The sequence below is a fragment of the Caretta caretta genome, chromosome 4, assembly GCF_965140235.1.
Source record: "Caretta caretta isolate rCarCar2 chromosome 4, rCarCar1.hap1, whole genome shotgun sequence".
NCBI lineage: Eukaryota > Metazoa > Chordata > Testudines > Cheloniidae > Caretta > Caretta caretta.
The window spans coordinates 125,671,533-125,689,095 of NC_134209.1; the positions used below are offsets into that span (position 1 = coordinate 125,671,533).

The window sequence follows — 17,563 nt, forward strand, 5'->3', positions numbered from 1 at the left end:
GTCACGAATCAAGCTGAGGTCAAAGTCAAGAGCCGGAATGGTCATAGCAGCTACAGGAGATCCACATTGTTGCCTAAATTCTTCCTGGAGTGCCCTTTGGGTGTTTATAGGACAGAGAGCCAATCAGGACCTATGAGGCTGCTGCCTATGTCAGACCCCTTAACTGGGATGTCCTATGCTCTGTGCCTAAAGCATGTCATTAGCAGTGGAGTGCAAGCTAGTTACAGCAGCTGCTAGGTAAAAGCATGAAGATGCGAGCTACCTGGCTCTGCATAGATCATGGGGCCTTGCATATATCTCCCAACCTCCATACAGAGAGCATCAGCAGCAGTAGGTGGAGCTTACATGGAAAAAGTGGATTAAAAATGCCTCAGTGTCTGTATATGTTCACTGTGGACTGAGTCCTGAAATATTTATGCAAATAGCCCCACAGACATGGATGGGACTGCACAATTGTGTAAGGGGTGGCAGAATCAAGTCCTAAATCAGCATAGCAAAATGCCTTATTAACATTTGTTTTCAGAACAAGTTACTGACAATGTAAAGCAGCTAATTTTCAAAACAAAATACTGTACCAGAATGTTTGGATTTTTTCATCTAATCTGTAAAAGTAAAGCATGACCGATAAGCTTGGTTTTGGGAACAAAGATGTCTATGTGGAAGCGAAAAACCATGAAAATAAAGGTTTATGCTGGAATTTCTTAAAAACCCTTCACTATGGAGCTGTTATTTGGTCCTCTGTAACATAGCTTGGGAAGTTGCTCCTGGTAAATCTATTATTGTAACTAGTGATTAATAAATTATCTTTCCAGGCAAAATATATTAGTAGAAACAGTGCAAATACAGACTTCCCCAATCTTGCTCTTCATCGCAGACTCCTGCTTTCATATTTTGGACCAGTTTGGTCACTGGTGTAAATTAGTATAGCTCCACAGACTGCAGTAATGCTCTGCTCATTGACCCCAACTGACTGACCCCAAATTATTTTTGTATTGCATGGGTCTGCTTTTCTCCTTTTGAAATCAGTGAAAGTCTGACCATTATTTCAGTGGGAGGAGGAGGATGCCCTGTGTTTGTGCTATTTCTAACACATTTTGCCTTGAAGAACCATGTATCACTTTTGGCAAATGCAGATCAATTTAGATAAATATTGACAGAACTACTTAAAATGAATCCCAGCACAGCCTCCTTCTTTTTAGTACATTATGCTGTGAATTCAAGCAAACAAACATGAAATAAAACAAGTAATGCTGAAACGTTTGTTAAAAGGTAACACTATACACTGATTGGCCAAGTCTCTCTCATTAGTTTCCCTCATTAAAATTATTTTAGACAGGGTAGGAAATTCTTTGTGTTATTTTCAATACTTTAAAGTATATATTTAGATTATTTTTCCTATTAGTACTTTTATTCATCACATTTATTCATGCCTCAGCTACCTGTATTTTTAATCTTTGCAGTATAAGTGAAAAACTTTTAACAAAAGTGATTTTATTATACTAATTATACTAATTATTATTTACCTATTATATTATTAATTATTATTATTGTTATTATTATATATCCCAATCACAACAGAGGCCGCATTGTGCTACAAACCCATAGGAAGAGATAGTCCCTGCTGCAAGCAGTTTTACAGTCTATGAAACCCAGCCCTGCACACGCTTTGGGGAGTAATTTTACACCTCAGTAGTTGCAATGCCCATGTTTTGCCACGATCAGGGTTTATGGCAATTGCAGGAGTCCACTCCGGAAAAGTGGTTTGGGGGATTTTGAGGGGTGGGGATCAGAGACTTAACTGGATCCGGACTCCAATTTCATGATTGGACTCTCTCTGTAAAATAGGTCAAGAGGGGGGTCAGATCAGCTGGAGCAGCTAGGGCCACGGACCCTTTCCCGGAGACTTTACACCTCACTCCTTCCAGGGTCCAATCCAGTTCTCAGCGAAATCAGTGCCAGTCTTTCAATTAGCTTTCCCGGCGGTTGGATCCTGTAGCTTCCGGGCGCCGAACAGGCGTGGGGTGAAAGCGGGTTAGCGCCAGCCCCTGAGTCCCGTGCCTGGGCGCGGGGAGGAGCGTGCTGCTGACCAGGTGTCACGCCCCAGGGCTGAGCTCGCCCCGATCTCTGCCTGTCCCCCACCGGGCTCGCCGCCCCTCGCGGTGGCTTTGCCGTCTGCCTAGGGCAGGGCGGCTAGTAGGGGCTGCCCGTCCCCTCCCACTGTGCCAAGCCGCAGAGGCCGGCCCCGCCTCCCCTTCCCGCGGGGCTCGGAGTTGGCGCCCGGAGGCGGCGGGGCTGGCCCTGGACGCGGTGGGAGGAGGCTTCGAGCCCTAGGTTTGCACCTGAGCGAGGCTGGCAGCAGCGGGCGCTCGCTCGCTCCCTGGCTCTCTGTGCCAGGCTTCCCCCCTCCGCGGGGATCAGCGCAGCCTCTCGCCCGCTCTGCCTGTCGCGCTGGGGCTGCAGCGGCGGCGGCGGCCAGCGCGCCCCGCTCCTCGCCTCGCTCCGGGCGCCCTCCTGCCCGCGCAGCTGCTCTCTCTCCCCGGCGTCTCAGTTCATGGCACAGCGGGGCGGCCCCAGCTGCAGGAGCCCGGCCGACGGCTCGGCGTCAGGCGGGTAAGCGAGGGGCAGGTGCAGCCCGGGGAGCGGGGCTCCTCTGCGGGTAGGGCAGGGCGGATCGGGGCTTGCTGCTTGGGTGGTGCACGGGGAGTGAGGTTGGGGGGCGCATTGGGGTGTAGGTGTTTGAGGTGGTGCATGGGGCGGGAGGTTGGGGGCACGCGGGGTGTTTGGGGCGGCAGGTGGTAGTGAGGTTTGGGGGCAGGCGGGGTGTATTGGGGTTTGTTTGAGGTGGGAGTGAAGTTGGGGGCAGGCGGGGTGCATTGGGGTTTGTTTGGGGCGGTACGCGGGGAGTGAGGTTGGGGGCAGGCGGGGTGTATTGGGGTTTGTTTGAGGTGGGAGTGAAGTTGGGGGCAGGCGAGGTGCATTGGGGTTTGTTTGGGGCGGTACGCGGGGAGTGAGGTTGGGGGCAGGCGGGGTGCATTGGGGTTTGTTTGAGGTGGGAGTGAGGTTGGGGGCAGGCGGGGTGCATTGGGGTTTGTTTGAGGTGGGAGTGAGATTGGGGTTTGTTTGGGGCGGTACGCGGGGAGTGAGGTTGGGGGCAGGCGGGGTGCATTGGGGTTTGTTTGGGGCGGTACGCGGGGAGTGAGGTTGGGGGCAGGCGGGGTGCATTGGGGTTTGTTTGAGGTGGGAGTGAGGTTGGGGGCAGGCGGGGTGAATTGGGGTTTGTTTGGGGCGGCAGGTGGGAGTGAGGTTGGGAACTTAGGGGGCTCGTTTGGAGGAGGAGGTTTAGGAGCACGTTGGTGGCTATAATGGGGGTTGATATTTGGGATGGTAGCTGGGGAGTGAAGTTGGGGGGTCTCTGGAGGGGGCGGGGTGGGGGCACATGGGTGGGTAGGGGTTGACGTCCGGGTGGTGAATTGAAGTTGGGGGTCGGTAGGCTGGCGGTGTGGGGCAGGACATGAAGGAGGCACGAGAGGTTCGTGGTTGAATTGGAAACTGGGGTTCGGGTAGGGGCAGGGGTGACGGTTGGGGGTGCGCGGCGAGGCGCCTTAGCGCTGAGGTTTGGGGGTCACCTGGGTGGGGTTGAGGCACTGGGCGGCAGGGGTCCGGTGTCGGCTCTGACTCAGGCAGACTGTGCCCAGGTGAGCGAGTGCGCCGGGCTCTGCAGCGCTCCGGGGGCCTGCCGGGACCGGGCACCGCTCTGACGGGCACGGGGCGGGGGCGCTGCTGTGGGTGAGGGCAGCCGGGGACTCGGGGATTTCAGCCTGGCACCGGCAGGTTCGCTGAGCGCAGTCCTGAGCAGCCCCACAGCCACAGCCCGGCCCTGCACGAGGCTGAACCCAGGTATGCGCTGGGCAGGGAAGGGAGTGAGCACCGAAGCGGCTGCTGGTTTTTGTCGGGGTCTCCTCCGGCGGCGCGGGTCCCTTCGGGAGGCTCTAGGCTCTCCCACCCCAGCTGGCCACGCTGCGCCCGTCCCCTTTCCGAGCCACTCGCATGTCAGCGGGGAATAGGGAAGAAAGGAGGAGGCACCTGGCCCGCTGGGGTTTGGAAGACACGCTAGGTTTTGGCCGGGGCTGATGTTTGTGGGCAGGCGGCAGGTGTTTTCTCGATAAACCCTCGTGGCCAGCTTCGTGACACCGGGGTGCAAAGCCGGACCCTCGCCATCGGGCCCCGGGGAGCTACACGGGTGGAGAAAGCAGAATAACCCAGCGCAGCGTTGTAGTGAGCAGCAGAATGGTTTCCTGTTCCTCCTGGCATCGACTCACCTGCTGAGCGTCATATTACCAAAATGGATCCAAGTAGGACAGAGCGAGCTACAGATCTGCCCACCCAAGATTGGATGAGAGTTTGGGGGGATTGAAGGGGGAGCTAATTATTATTAAACCCCACCTTGGCTTTTGGGGAAGGAGGTGAGCTGTTAGCTTCTAGTATATAGGGGACAGAATTAAGCTGTCACAACATGTCTGCATGGGACTTCAAAATTGAGGTACTAAAAGGTCTTGCTGAGAGACACTGCACAAAACAATCACTCAGAGGAAAATGCTTTTATAAGCCTTCTCTAAAGGTGTGCTGCTGCGCACACACCCCTTACCACTCACCCAGACAAGACATCCACTCCCCAGAGGGGTGCAGCTTGGCAGATTTTTGTGTCCTGTCTTCCATCCATTAGAAACAGTAGTAGACACTTAGCTGTGAAATATAACCAATCTGATCTCTGAATTTTTTTTTTTTTTACATACACACACACATATATATAATGTGTGTGTGTAACATATGTCTTTTCCTGCTTTCCCTGTAGTGGAATAGTTTGAGGTTATCTTTATCCAAACCTTGTGCCTCTTCCTTTTTAGGAGACACAGGGAGAGAGAACTATGAAGTCCTAATAATTTAATCCTCCCAGACTTTGTATATATCAGCTTTGAAGTGTTTGAGATCGCTGCAGTGGCCACCAAGAATCCAGCTGTGCTCCTCATTATTCCTACATAGGACAGCAGAAATTGCTCAGTTCATCGCACGTATCCAGTGAGATCGCTTGAAGTATATGCTCCCCAGTTATTTGACAGCATGGCTTAATGGAAAGGAAATGTGCCATTTGAGGTACTGTTTAATGCAGTGCATATAAGTAAATTGTGCCAGTGTTTTTCCCAGCGTTAGGAGGTCCTAAGCTTAGTGGAATAAGATCTACTTTTGTGCCTGCTTTATTTGCACTTTTAAAACAAGTATGTATTCCACTTCCCTTGAAATTATACGGCATTTTGGTTAAATGCAGTTAGTATTCTTGACTTCAGATTCAATTTCACACTCCCTGTATTTAGCACACTGTTGTATCTGTTCCTTTGACATTAACCCTTTTTAATATGCCTGCATCTGCAGAATTAATTTTTCTTTTCAGGTAGGTCAGTAGCAAACAACAATGTGTTGACTGCAGTGGATTTGCACCAATTTAATACAGCAATATTTGTCTCTAAAGTTGCCATGATTTAGATACTGGAAAAAAGCTCCTTATAGTTTACCCATCTCATTGGCTGCACTCTTATCCACCTCCATTAGTCCTATTTCCAGAGAATGAGAGAGGGAAGATATCTGCCGTCTCATCTGGTCTTCTTTCGAGAGCCAATGCAGGATTGTTCCTTCCAGAAGCTAGTGCCTAGTGTATTGACTGGTTTAGCCAAGTATGGCAGTTCATTCTGCTCTGATCTTGAAGCGAAGCACTTAGTTACCACAGGGCCAGGTATGAAGGAGTCGAAGTCAGCTTGGAAGATGAATTGGAAAAGGTTGGATTTTTCTATATAATAGACTAGTAGCCAGAAACAGGGCCTGCAATTACAAATCAAGGTAGGAAACTACATGATGGGAGGGAATGCAAAAAAGGTTAGTTTTATTTTGTTTATTTCAAAATACAAAATGAGGGTGGGATTTGGGAACAGGGAAGGTGGATAGTAGTATTCTCTCAGGCTTGTAACTGTCTTGGAGTTTTTTGATGCAATAGCAAGTAATGGACAGTTAAAGCTCTGACATTTGTGAGCACTGTTTTGTGTTTTTTCTCCCTTTTTTGTTTCTGCATCAGAAAACCAACTGTTTTACTTAAGGGGAAAAATAATGTCTTGAACGCTCTGAGTTAGACCTTTGTGTATTTTTGAAGGCTAGATGATGCAGTGGAGTAACTCCTCTTTTTTAGGAAAAAAATTAAATCTTGGCTCGGCACACAAGATTAAATATCCCACGCATCCCAAAATAATCAATCTTAGCACATAATATAAAAAGCTCCATCTCCAGTGTCCTATTTTCCTTCTAGCCGTATGAAGCGTTTGCTGTCTCTTTACCACTATAAAGGTTTGGCTTATTCCTTTGCATGAAAGATCAGACTGATCTCTTCTGGCCTTAAAGGGAAGAAGGGGGGAAGGAAATCTACAAAATATATATATCACTAATCTATTTTAGCTTCTCCTACTTCATTGCTCACACTGAAACTAAGCCCTTCTTTAAAAAAGTACAGACTTGTGTTCATCATGATCAAACTAATTTGTATAAATTGTATTTAGCATTGTGAGCCCAGAAATATAGTAAAACTTCAGCCAAACACCAAGCAAGTCAGGCTTCCTTAACATGCAAATTTACATATATTAATGTTTAGAGATTTTGCTAATTGTGAAGTCAAATATATATTTAAATTACGCTCGGAACTCTCTTAAGGCTTTCTGACAAAAGGCATTTTCCTGATAAACTTTAGACCATTTCAACCATACTGAAAACTAGACTAGACTAGCCTAGGCTTCCCATGGTATCATATTAGCTATAGGAGTTCTAAGACAAAGGTAGTTCCATTTGTGGTGCAGTAGTTTTCAAAAAATCATAGGTTTTGGCAAGTACCCAGTATAGCAGAGGGTTCAGAGAGAATTTCTTTTGCTCCAAGTTTTTTTCCTCTTCTATTGAGACACAGATGGGCATTTTTCTTGTATTACGAGTGGTAATCAAGAGTTTATGCCCCGGAGATTTCTCAGTAGTTCAAGCAGTGCACAGTATTGTTTCTTTTAATATACTCTCATCTTTGTACAATTCATTGCAAACACAGAGACTGCCAGGTAATTACAGCACAAAACTAGAATTTGAACGTTTTCTTACCAAGTGTTACTTAAAAGTTGTATTACATTGAATTTTTTAGTTGAAAACCAGAGAAAATATTCTTATGGATTTAGAACTCGCAGAGAGACAAGGCGTGGGATGAATCTCTTCCTGAGGAGGGTATGGGAAAAGTTTTGCTGTAGAGGGAACTATTACAGGAAAAGTTTTTCCTATGAAGAAACAAAAATGTTTTGTAAGACCGCTATTAGACAACTTAAAATATTTGCTTCTTTGCACTTTAAGAGCTCCCATTTCAGTGCTCATCATATGGCAGTTTCTGCTCGAAGTCCTGCAGATATATTGGGGAGTTTTCTTATAACTAGACCCAATATGCTTGCTGAAGTGTTTTGAACCCAGCATATAACAAACAAAATAGGGAGAACATATAAAGTCAGACATTTATTCTCTTTGTAGAAGAGATGTGTTCACACTGTAGAGAACTTATCCTTGCAATTCTTCAAAAATACTCAAACAAGTCTCACTCATTCTTAACCAGAACTGTCTTACACCGTCTATTTGTAAAGGCTACTTATAATTGGTTTTTAAAAATTGCTTGTGTTCCAGAGAACTAGTACTGCAAAGTTTACATTACTTCAGCTGGACATTGTCTCCGTATAAATAAGCCCGTCTAGGACACTTAAGGATTGTGCAGCATGGATAGTTTCAAACCTTTTTAAATGGCAATGCAGTAATGTATGCCAGGTAACATACATTACAGTAGAGTTCAAGAGCACAATTCATTACAAGAAGTCTGGCATCTAGGGTGTGTTGAAGTCTATGTTCTGATCAGCTTACTGTGTGCAAATATCCAGCTGCTTTGGAGAGCCTGAGGCTCTCCTGGGGGGTTCCAGCCCTGGTCTCCTTCTAGAGGTAAGGAATTTGCATTAGAGATGAGCCTAAACTCTAGAAGAAGCATTCAGATCTGGTATTTTCATTCAGGCCCATCTCTTGTGCCAGATTGTGCCCCTTTAGTTGGTTGCACTGAGAGGTCCCTCAGGTGCAACTCTCCTACAAGGAAGAATGTGGGGGAGAATAGGAGACTCAGATGCCTTTGCAGCATCATACATTCTTCACTGCAGGACCTGGGGCTGCGTTTGTTTGTGGGTTAGGGATGGGAGAGGCAGGTAAGTCACAGTGAGTTCATAATTTTTGAACCACTACAAATTATGGCATCTGTATAAGACTACTATGGTGCAACAATGAGTCTCTTTCTCTTACAGTTTCTATTGGTGGGCTCTGAGAAGCATTTTCAGATTTACATAATTATTAAAATCTTATAATGTTGTTTAGAATTGTGTATGTGCCTAGTTTAAGAATGGTCTTCTATGTTCATGTTAAGGGGCCAGGTTCCAAGTACAGATACTGAATTGTTGGTGTGTTTTTGTTTTGTTAAAAGAATTGCACAGAACTGGGAGTCAGGAGACCTGACTTCTGTTTCAAGCTCTGCTCCTGACTTACAAGTCACTGTGGTAGGATTTTCAAGAGTTAAACTGCTGACTCACTGAGTTTAAATTGAACTGGACACCTAACTCCCTTAGACTTCTTTGGAAGTCCCAGCCTATATCTTCTCAGTTTCTCGTTTTCCCACATGAGAAGTGAAGTGACTGTTTAAGACACATTTTTGGTCAGTAATAGTATTTAATATCTACATTAAAATGAAGTTAGTTCAAATCAGTTAAACTAGGTCTAGTTAAAATGCCTCTTGAGTGAGGATAAAATATATTAAAGATTGTGGAGCACTCAGATACTCCGGTAATGAGACCATATAAGTACCATAGATAGACAGATGTGCTTTAAAAAAAACCCTCAATGCAATTCAGTGATTATGACAGCTCTCACCTCTTTCCTAGTTACATTTACAATGAAAAAAAGTTGTCCATTTATTTCTGAGCTAAAATCTTTTTCAAAGTTAATGATAACTGTGAAGACTGATTTGATTGTTCCACAATTAATCTTATTGAATAAATAATGTGACCACTATTTTGCTAATTAATCTGAGAAAATTGCAGAAGAGATCAAGAAAACGTAATTCAAATTTAAAATGTCTAGGTATATTCCTCAAAGCATCATTTAACAGTAAATGTATTTCTCACACCAACTCACTCATTTACATGTAGCAGATACAATACTAATGATACTGACAGTTAAATTTTTGTATTAATCTAGAATGCATAGTCATTCTGTGAAGTCGTGTGTGCTCTAAATGACTTGTGGAAACAGTGAAATAAATTTTTGAAGCAGGAAAGTAATTTGACAGAGTGGCTGTTAAGCTTACCTTCAAGAGCTTATTCTTGCCAAAACATTTTGCAGGTTTGAAAATTGCAAAGCTATATAGTGTATGTTAGCATCCTTATTTTTATATAAACTGCTGCAATTCTAATATACACACCAGTAATTTGGCTAATATTCACCTGAGGAGGGCATAAGAGGAGAAAGCTGAAGTAACAAACCAATGTATATGCAGTTTTTTTCATGGATATCACTTTGCCCATACAACAGATGTTTTGTTAAACTTGTATGGAATATTATGCACAAGTGCTACTGTCCATCATTGATATAAGATTCCAAGATTGACACTGAAGCCTAGAATGTCTGTAGAGCTAATGTGAAGTGATGGAAAAAGCTACAAGCATGGCCGAGAGCTCTTTTTGTTTAGAATATCACCAGGTTCAATTATCACTGGGATTCACAGTTTGATACTGTACAATTTTTAAGTTCTTGGCCATTTTCAGCTTTTTTTTTTTTTTTACACTTTACAAATTACACCCATATGACAGCATGAGCTTTCACCAAGTATTGTGCTGTTACTGCAACACAACAAAAATAAGTGATCCAGATAATGGTCAAATCATAACAAAGTCTTAACATACTGCATGCATTTAAAAAACAAACACAAATTATTCAGTAATCAAAAAGGAATATATTTTAACTGCACAGCTGAGACTCTGTTAGTTGTGCATGTGTAAAGAAGACAAATACTACAAATAGTAAAAAAAAACAAAAAAAAACCCCAACCCTTTTTAACAAATGCAATTCAAGAATCCAATGGAATGACATTATGGAAAAACTACTATGAGGTCTCTTGATGCAAAGCTGTTTAATATCTGAAACAAGTGTTTCAAAAAGAAAAAAAAGAGACAAGAAAAGTCATTTTTGCTCCACAGAGGCTCAAGGGTCCACCTGTCTACCTGGTCAGGTCTAGCCTGCTCCAGTCCCTCAACCATTCCTATGACATACCCTTCCTAAGTAAAAGGACTTGGGTTAAAAAAAAAAGAAAAAAAAGCATGACTGGCATGAAACAATCCTTTCAGCCAGTTGATGGTTCTGTTTTTACTCACTATTTTCAGTAAAAGCATTGTTATCCAGCATGTTGTGGGAATGCCAGTTAATCAAAAATTCCGGTTAACTAAGAGTCCTACTTACCAATGGAATACCAATTTTCAAAAAGTAGAATACAATAAAATGAACAAAGTATAAAACAGTATACGAGTACTTGCCAATCCAGTAGTAGCACTGCACTGCAGAGTGGTTGGTTTCTTGAAGCACTTAGGTGTATACAGGTAAAGTTTTCTATACAATAGGTTACCTTATGACACTACATATTACTATGAGCAGTGCATGGCATACACCTAAATCACTAACAATACACTTAACACTAAAACTATACTGAGCATAATTTAATATTTGATTCAGAAGGCACTTCAGGATCTTGCAGTGCCTCAGGGTCATCATTATCAACATCAATTATCATTTTAGATGTAGATGGTGAGTAGATTGGGCTGAATCTGTAATGACCCTATGACACACCCTGGAAGCTGCTTTTTTGAATAAATTCCTGGTAGCAGCTTGCTTACTTATCTTCTGCTTCTTTTGCATAAAAGTAGAATGTAGACTGTGCAATTGCATAACCTGCTGGGCAGTATACTAGTCCTGGTCACTAGATTGAAGATTTGTATTGGGAGATATCAGTAATGCCAGTTAATAGAGCTTTCTGGTTGATAAAGTGTCGGATAACACAGCTTTTACTGTATATGAGACTCTGATGAACTGGTAGGCATAGTTCATAAGATAATAAAGTCAGTTTGGTTCACCGAAGTTTGAAGATAGCTAAATAATAGTTCCAGTGATAATTAGCGCACAGAACCCTTGGTTTACTGGTAACCTAGTTTACTTTCATGCGACTACACATGAGTAAGGGCTTGCACGATCAGGCTCTTTAACGTTAGCATAACTTACTGGAAAATACCAGGAGTTCAGCAGGAAAAAGGGCTGAACTGTTGTTTGAGGGGGTCCACAGGGAAACTCAGGCTTACTATTTATGGAGCTTGCCCACTTAAAACATACTGCTGTGGAATAAGTGGCTGTGCCCTTAATTACCTCAATCAAGATTTGATATTTTGTTGTTTTAGTATTCTGACCAGCAACTATCCACCTAAGCAGGTTGTTGCTGCAACATTTGCTCACGTTGCAACTAAATGTGGAGTTAGCATCATTCATTCAGGATATCTAGCATGCAGTTATCTATAGTGAAATCCCTATGGTTTACCCCCATCAGTGGGTGCCATATTTTTGGTATTATTTCTTAGCTGGTTTATATTGGCAAGAACAGAGTGGGATGGGGGGGGGGGGGAATAAAAGAAAGATTAAGGACACAAAGCCACATCGCTGCGTGATCAAACCTATGATGGGGCAAAGAGGGAAAGAAAGCTTACAGAGTTTCCCTATATCATACTTGTGAGTGATACATCACAAGACAGACTGTGGTACCCCCTCCACCATAGGACAGGTCATGGCTCTCCTCTCAATGTGCAAGAGGGCTGGTTTCCATGCTTCTATACCAGTTCTGGGCCCTGCACCCCTTCCCCCAACTACCTAGCAGAATAGCTGAATTGTAACCATTGTTGAAGCCACCAAGAGGATGTGTAAAGCTTGGGTAACCATTAGCAACAACAAAAGACAGCAAACCTCCCCAATTTGGGGTACAGTCAAGCCCTTTGTAAATTCAAGGAAAGCACTTTGAAAAGCCCTTTATTAACCAGAAACTATCACTAGTTCTTGTTTCAGAGAACTGACTTATTGTGAAGTCATCACTGGAATGTCTTTTCAGACTTCGAAGCATTTCCAGTACTTAGCCCCAATCTTTCAGGCAGGTGACCTGTAGCTCAGAGCTCCAGCTTTTTGGGCTGTTCAGTCCAGGCTGTCCCATGCGTAAAACCTTAGCATTTCACTACCCTAACAAGTCACAGCAATCAGATGCTTTCTCCTTGTGGCTTTAAACTCTGACTAGGATTAAACAACACTGGCAGCTGCCTAGATCCTTGTCTATGAGAGCCCACTGCTGTTTGGAATGATGGAAAATTTCAGCAGACCATCCTTGTATAGACAGGTATCGGGGTAGCCATGTTAGTCTGTATCCACAAAAACAACGAGGAGTCCGCTGGCACCTTAAAGACTAACATTTATTTGAGCATAAGCTTTCGTGGGTAAAAACCCCACTTCTTCAGATGCATGGACCATGCATCTGAAGAAGTGGGGTTTTTACCCATGAAAGCTTATTCTCAAATAAATGTTAGTCTTTAAGGTGCCAGCGGACTCCTTGTTCTTGTATAGACACCACCTGTGGCTAGCTCAAAAGATAACTGGCATAGCTAGCATTTCCACACCAAATCTGACATGATAAAACAGGCCAATCGGTATCTAAAATGAATCACAATGGGCAACAAAAGATAGGACCATATTTCTTAAATTAAAATGCAACCTGATAACAGCTTGTAAACAACCCATCCTGATTCTTAAGAGTATTAATTCTTAACTGGAGTATTTAAAATATTATAGAATCAGTACTTCTTGCTGAAAATTAACTTGTATACCATAATGTGTCTGTGGACTTTGCTAATCACCTCATGAAGTGACAGTCAGTAATATCCATGAAGTGTCTTCCTATGCCAGCATTTGACTGGGACTGATTATCACCACCAATACTTGTTCAACATTTTGCAAAAACTTTCAGAGTTAACGTAACATGCACAATCACAAGAAGATAAGCTCCAAAACTCAAAAGCATAGTGCACTAAATCTATAGTACATTTGTAATAGCCATCTTACCTCATTCCAGGATGAGGTTGTAGCCCTGATTCTGTTTCCCATATGTACTTCAGTTTCTCCTCTGCCTGGACAGATGAGTTAATGTGTTTATGATCTGGCCCTCAGGGAAAATCAAATCCCTCCAATTCTAGGGCATAGAAGAGCTTCAGACAACAATCCAAACATAACTCCTAGTCTTTTAACTTGGGGTACATCTTCCTCTTCCCCATCATTGCAGGGGTTTGCCATCTTCTGTAGATAGCACCATTAGGGAGCCCACTCTATTCCAGTCTCCAGTCCAGGGAATCTGTGCACTGGATATCAACTGCACTTAAACTCCCCTACTTCACTTTTCCCCAAGTCATTTCCCACTCAGGCCTTGTCCCCCAGCCCTTTCTCACACTCTTTCTCCAGGTTTCCCCATAGCAAGACACCATACTCTCTCTAACTCTCCTGCTATTCTAGGCAACTTTTTTTTATTTAATAGTCTGACTTTCCCCAGCAGGCTCTGCTGCCAGGCTGCAGTCACCTGACCTCTCAAGGGACTACACTACAGTTCCCAGAATTCCCATCTTTAAAAGGCCAAAAATTGGAGCAGGGATGTTCTGGTCCAGGCCTACCCTTTTTCTTTCTGGGTTTGGTTCCAAGGCATTTATCACACTTGTAGTTACTGATATCAAATTTTCATGTTATACCAGTGCAAACCCATTGAAGTCATGTACATAAACGAAAAATTATCACACTTTAAAGGCATCTTAGATATCTGAGTCAAGAGAAAACTTTATAATGTTTCTGTCTCCAAATGGCAGGAAGATGTTTTCTCATGCAGTTCTTATATTTACTTGTCTTTGAAATGTTGGAGTCTACTCTTGGGAGAACTAGGAAGTTTGATCTGCTGCAGAACCAAGATGATATTTAACATAACAATGTAACTTTTAGCAGTGATATATTTGAGTATATATTAACATGTTTCTCTTTCTTTCCCTAGTGAGTGCTCTACTTGAGAAATACGTGCTCAATCAGCAAAAGGAACACAACTTTTCAAGACCGGTCTATGTGGAAATCACTCCACACCCCATTATCTGGTTGAGTGAAACCAGATTAAGAACTTCTGCCATGGCAGCTCTTCTACTAGGAACTTTGCTGCTTATTGTTCAACCTCATATAGTGCCTTCCAGACCAGCTGTAATTTCTAAGGTTGAGGCCACTTCTCAATCTGTTGAGAAAGAGCTTTTAAAAAAAACAATTCTCAAAAATGACTTCAAAAGAAACATTCATTTTAACGGATCTTGCCAGCAGCTACCACAAACTATCATTATTGGAGTAAGAAAAGGTGGAACAAGAGCCTTATTAGAGATGTTAAGTCTCCATCCAGATATTGCAGTGGCAGAAAGTGAAGTCCATTTCTTTGACTGGGAGGATCATTATGGAAATGGATTTCAGTGGTATATGAATCAAATGCCATTCTCTTATCCCCATCAGATCACAGTGGAAAAAACCCCAGCCTATTTCACATCACCCAAAGTGCCTGAAAGAGTTTATAACATGAACCAGTCAATAAGACTACTCCTTATTTTAAGAGACCCAAGTGAGAGAGTACTATCTGATTACACCCAAGTGTTTTATAATCATGTACAAAAGCACAAGCCGTATCCATCCATTGAAGAATTCCTGATTAAAGATGGTGAACTCAACGTGGACTACAAGGCAATAAACAGAAGCTTATATTACTTTCACATGCAAAACTGGTTGAAGTATTTTCCTCTTGATCGCATTCACATTGTAGATGGGGATAAATTAATCAAAGATCCTTTCCCAGAAATAGAGAAGGTAGAGAGGTTTCTAAGGTTGTCACCTCAAATAAATGCTTCAAACTTTTACTTCAATAAAACGAAAGGCTTCTATTGCCTAAGGGATAGTGGTAGGGAACGTTGTTTACATGAGTCAAAAGGAAGAGCACACCCTCATGTAGATTCTCATTTACTTGATAAACTGCATGAATATTTTCATGAACCTAATAGGAAATTCTTTGAGCTTGTTGGCAGAACATTTGACTGGCACTAATTTGTGGTAAGTTATTGATAAGCTTCAGAGCCTAAGTTTCAGTGTACGCTTAGAAATTATATTAAAAAGGGCATTTAAGCTATAATTTATTTGTAAAATCCATAAATACTTCTGTACAGTATTAGTTTCACAATTGCCATATAAACTAGTTATATTTTTCTACTTGTTAAATTTGAGGACATTTTGTATTGTTTTTCATGGTTGTTACATTGTGTATTACGTCTCTATATGAAGGAACTAAAATATTTCATTGCAGAAGATGCTTTCTTGAGATTGTGTTATCTGTTTAATATATAAGAAATTCATTTCAACGAAATCCCTCAGAATTATCTGAATCTTTGAAATATGGTATCTGGACTTTCTTTATTGTGAATGACCACATGAACTTTACACTTATCTTTCTGTTGTTTTTACTAGCTGCTTTAATTTTAAAATGTCGCTGTGGGCAGCAAAGTTCTCTAACCTGCTTTATACAATTAATTCTTACTAAAGTGGTACCTCACATACTTATTAGGACATGACATGTCAGGTACAATGAAATGCTTTGTAAACAGACATACCAACTACTGTACTTACCTTCATATTTAATTTCATAACTGGTGCCCCTGAAATTCTTTGGCAGTACAGTGCCAGTTTCATGGTAGATTTTAAAAGATTCTGTGGATACATGCTCATAAAAAACACTGTTGGATGCAGAAATACAGTCAACCTAAGAACTTCCTTTATTTTCTGCATGTATGTGTATATGTTCTTTATACTGAAAAATGGGAGTGAAGGGTTTAAGCAATATTGGTAAATTTTAAAGGTTGCTTATGATTTTTCCTAAATTCTATAGCATTTATTTCTGCTTCAGAATCACTGAAAACCAACACGCACTCATGAGACATTAGTTGGATTAACCTCTAGAAATTAATGGCCTTATTCTTATTTACATCAAGACTTTCCAAACACTGCTCTGGCTATATAAAGGTTCCAAAACTGAATGTAAATTACATTTGCACCCCTATTAAAGCCCCTTTTTTCCTACCGGAATGGTGCTTTTTGCTTTCCACTCTACACCAGGAAAAATCCACACCTCTGAGCGATGCAGTTAAACTGACCTAATCCCCACTATGGACAGAGCTTCTCCTGTTGACATAGCCTCTCGCAGAGCTGGAGTACCTACACTGACAGGAGAAGCCCTCCTGTTGGCATAAGTATCTGAAGCATGACTGCAGCGTTCTAAGTGTAGATCTGTCCTTACTGCAAATGTGAATCAGACCCATAGATTTTTCTTTTTCTCTCTCCTCCCTTCAAGAATCATGAGGTCACATATAGCTTCCATTCATGATTTACAAGGCTACACATCTAAGGCCTTTTTTGTATATTGGGATTAGCCCCTGCTTCAGCAATCCTTATGGCTCCCCCTCTGCTGGAAACAGTCCAATGCAAATAATGGCTTTCCTTGTCTACAGTAAGAATTTCCATGTATTATTGGCCATCAGTTGCTGAAATCAGAACAAATCCTGCATATAGACAAGGTCCAAAACAGTACTTCAGAATGTAAGCTCTTCAATTGTAATGGAGGGATCTGGCCCAAGGTCTAGAATATGCAGATAAAGTTTCACACTGAAACTGAATTTTCATTGAATTCTGGACAGATAAAAACAATACTTTATATGACTTAAATTTGCATACATTAGCCTTTGGTGGTGAGATGGAGGGTGGGTTCAGGACCAGGCTGTGTTAGGCAGGTATGGCTGCTCGTGTACTATCTTCTGGATGCAAACATCACATACAATTCTGCTTGCATGAAGATTTGTAGCTGCTTTTTTTCTCTCCATCCCTTGTGTAATTGACCAAGCTGGATTCAACCTCAGAGAGGCTTTTTTATTGATTGATTTAATTATTTTAAGTAAAAATTTGGAAAAAAAATACTTAAAATGAGGCAATATTGTACTGAATAAAAGATATTTTCTTTATTTCATTGGTCTTTTATTTGACAGTGTCAGCCTTAGAAGACCAAAATTTAGAATTTGACACCTGTTCAGCACCTGGTTAAATAACATTTAAGAATTTGTCAGTAGATTAGTGCATTCAGATTGAATGGATTTTTTTAGTATCACCAACGTGATTGAACTGCCAGCCACTGATCCAAGGGCTGCGGGGTTTGGGGCTTCTTTTATTTGGAGGTTGCTTGTTTAGGCTTTTTTGTAATAGGCACCCCTACTTCTGTGCTGTTGCTGGCGGCAGCACTGCC

At 42.3% G+C, this 17,563-nt stretch overlaps 1 protein-coding gene across 3 annotated transcripts; it reads left to right on the forward strand.

Moving 5' to 3' along the window:
* The first annotated feature begins 2,061 nt into the window (after window positions 1–2,061).
* Window positions 2,062–17,285, forward strand: HS3ST1 (heparan sulfate-glucosamine 3-sulfotransferase 1). Of its 3 annotated transcripts, XM_048848850.2 has the most exons (3): window positions 2,062–2,610; window positions 4,905–5,151; window positions 14,249–17,285. In XM_048848850.2, exon 3 carries the CDS (start codon window positions 14,377–14,379, stop codon window positions 15,322–15,324), a length of 948 nt encoding a protein of 315 aa, XP_048704807.1. In that variant the 5' UTR covers window positions 2,062–2,610; window positions 4,905–5,151; window positions 14,249–14,376; the 3' UTR covers window positions 15,325–17,285. The 3 variants fall into 3 exon arrangements, with proteins under 3 accessions (XP_048704807.1, XP_048704806.1, XP_074984130.1); XM_048848849.2 differs by lacking the exon at window positions 4,905–5,151; XM_075128029.1 differs by lacking the exons at window positions 2,062–2,610; window positions 4,905–5,151 and adding an exon at window positions 3,808–3,897.
* Window positions 17,286–17,563: the final 278 nt, after the last annotated feature.

Bases quoted from the DNA above. Each gene is read 5' to 3' on its own strand.
- HS3ST1 (XM_048848850.2), top strand. From the start codon at position 14,377: ATGGCAGCTCTTCTACTAGGAACTTTGCTGCTTATTGTTCAACCTCAT.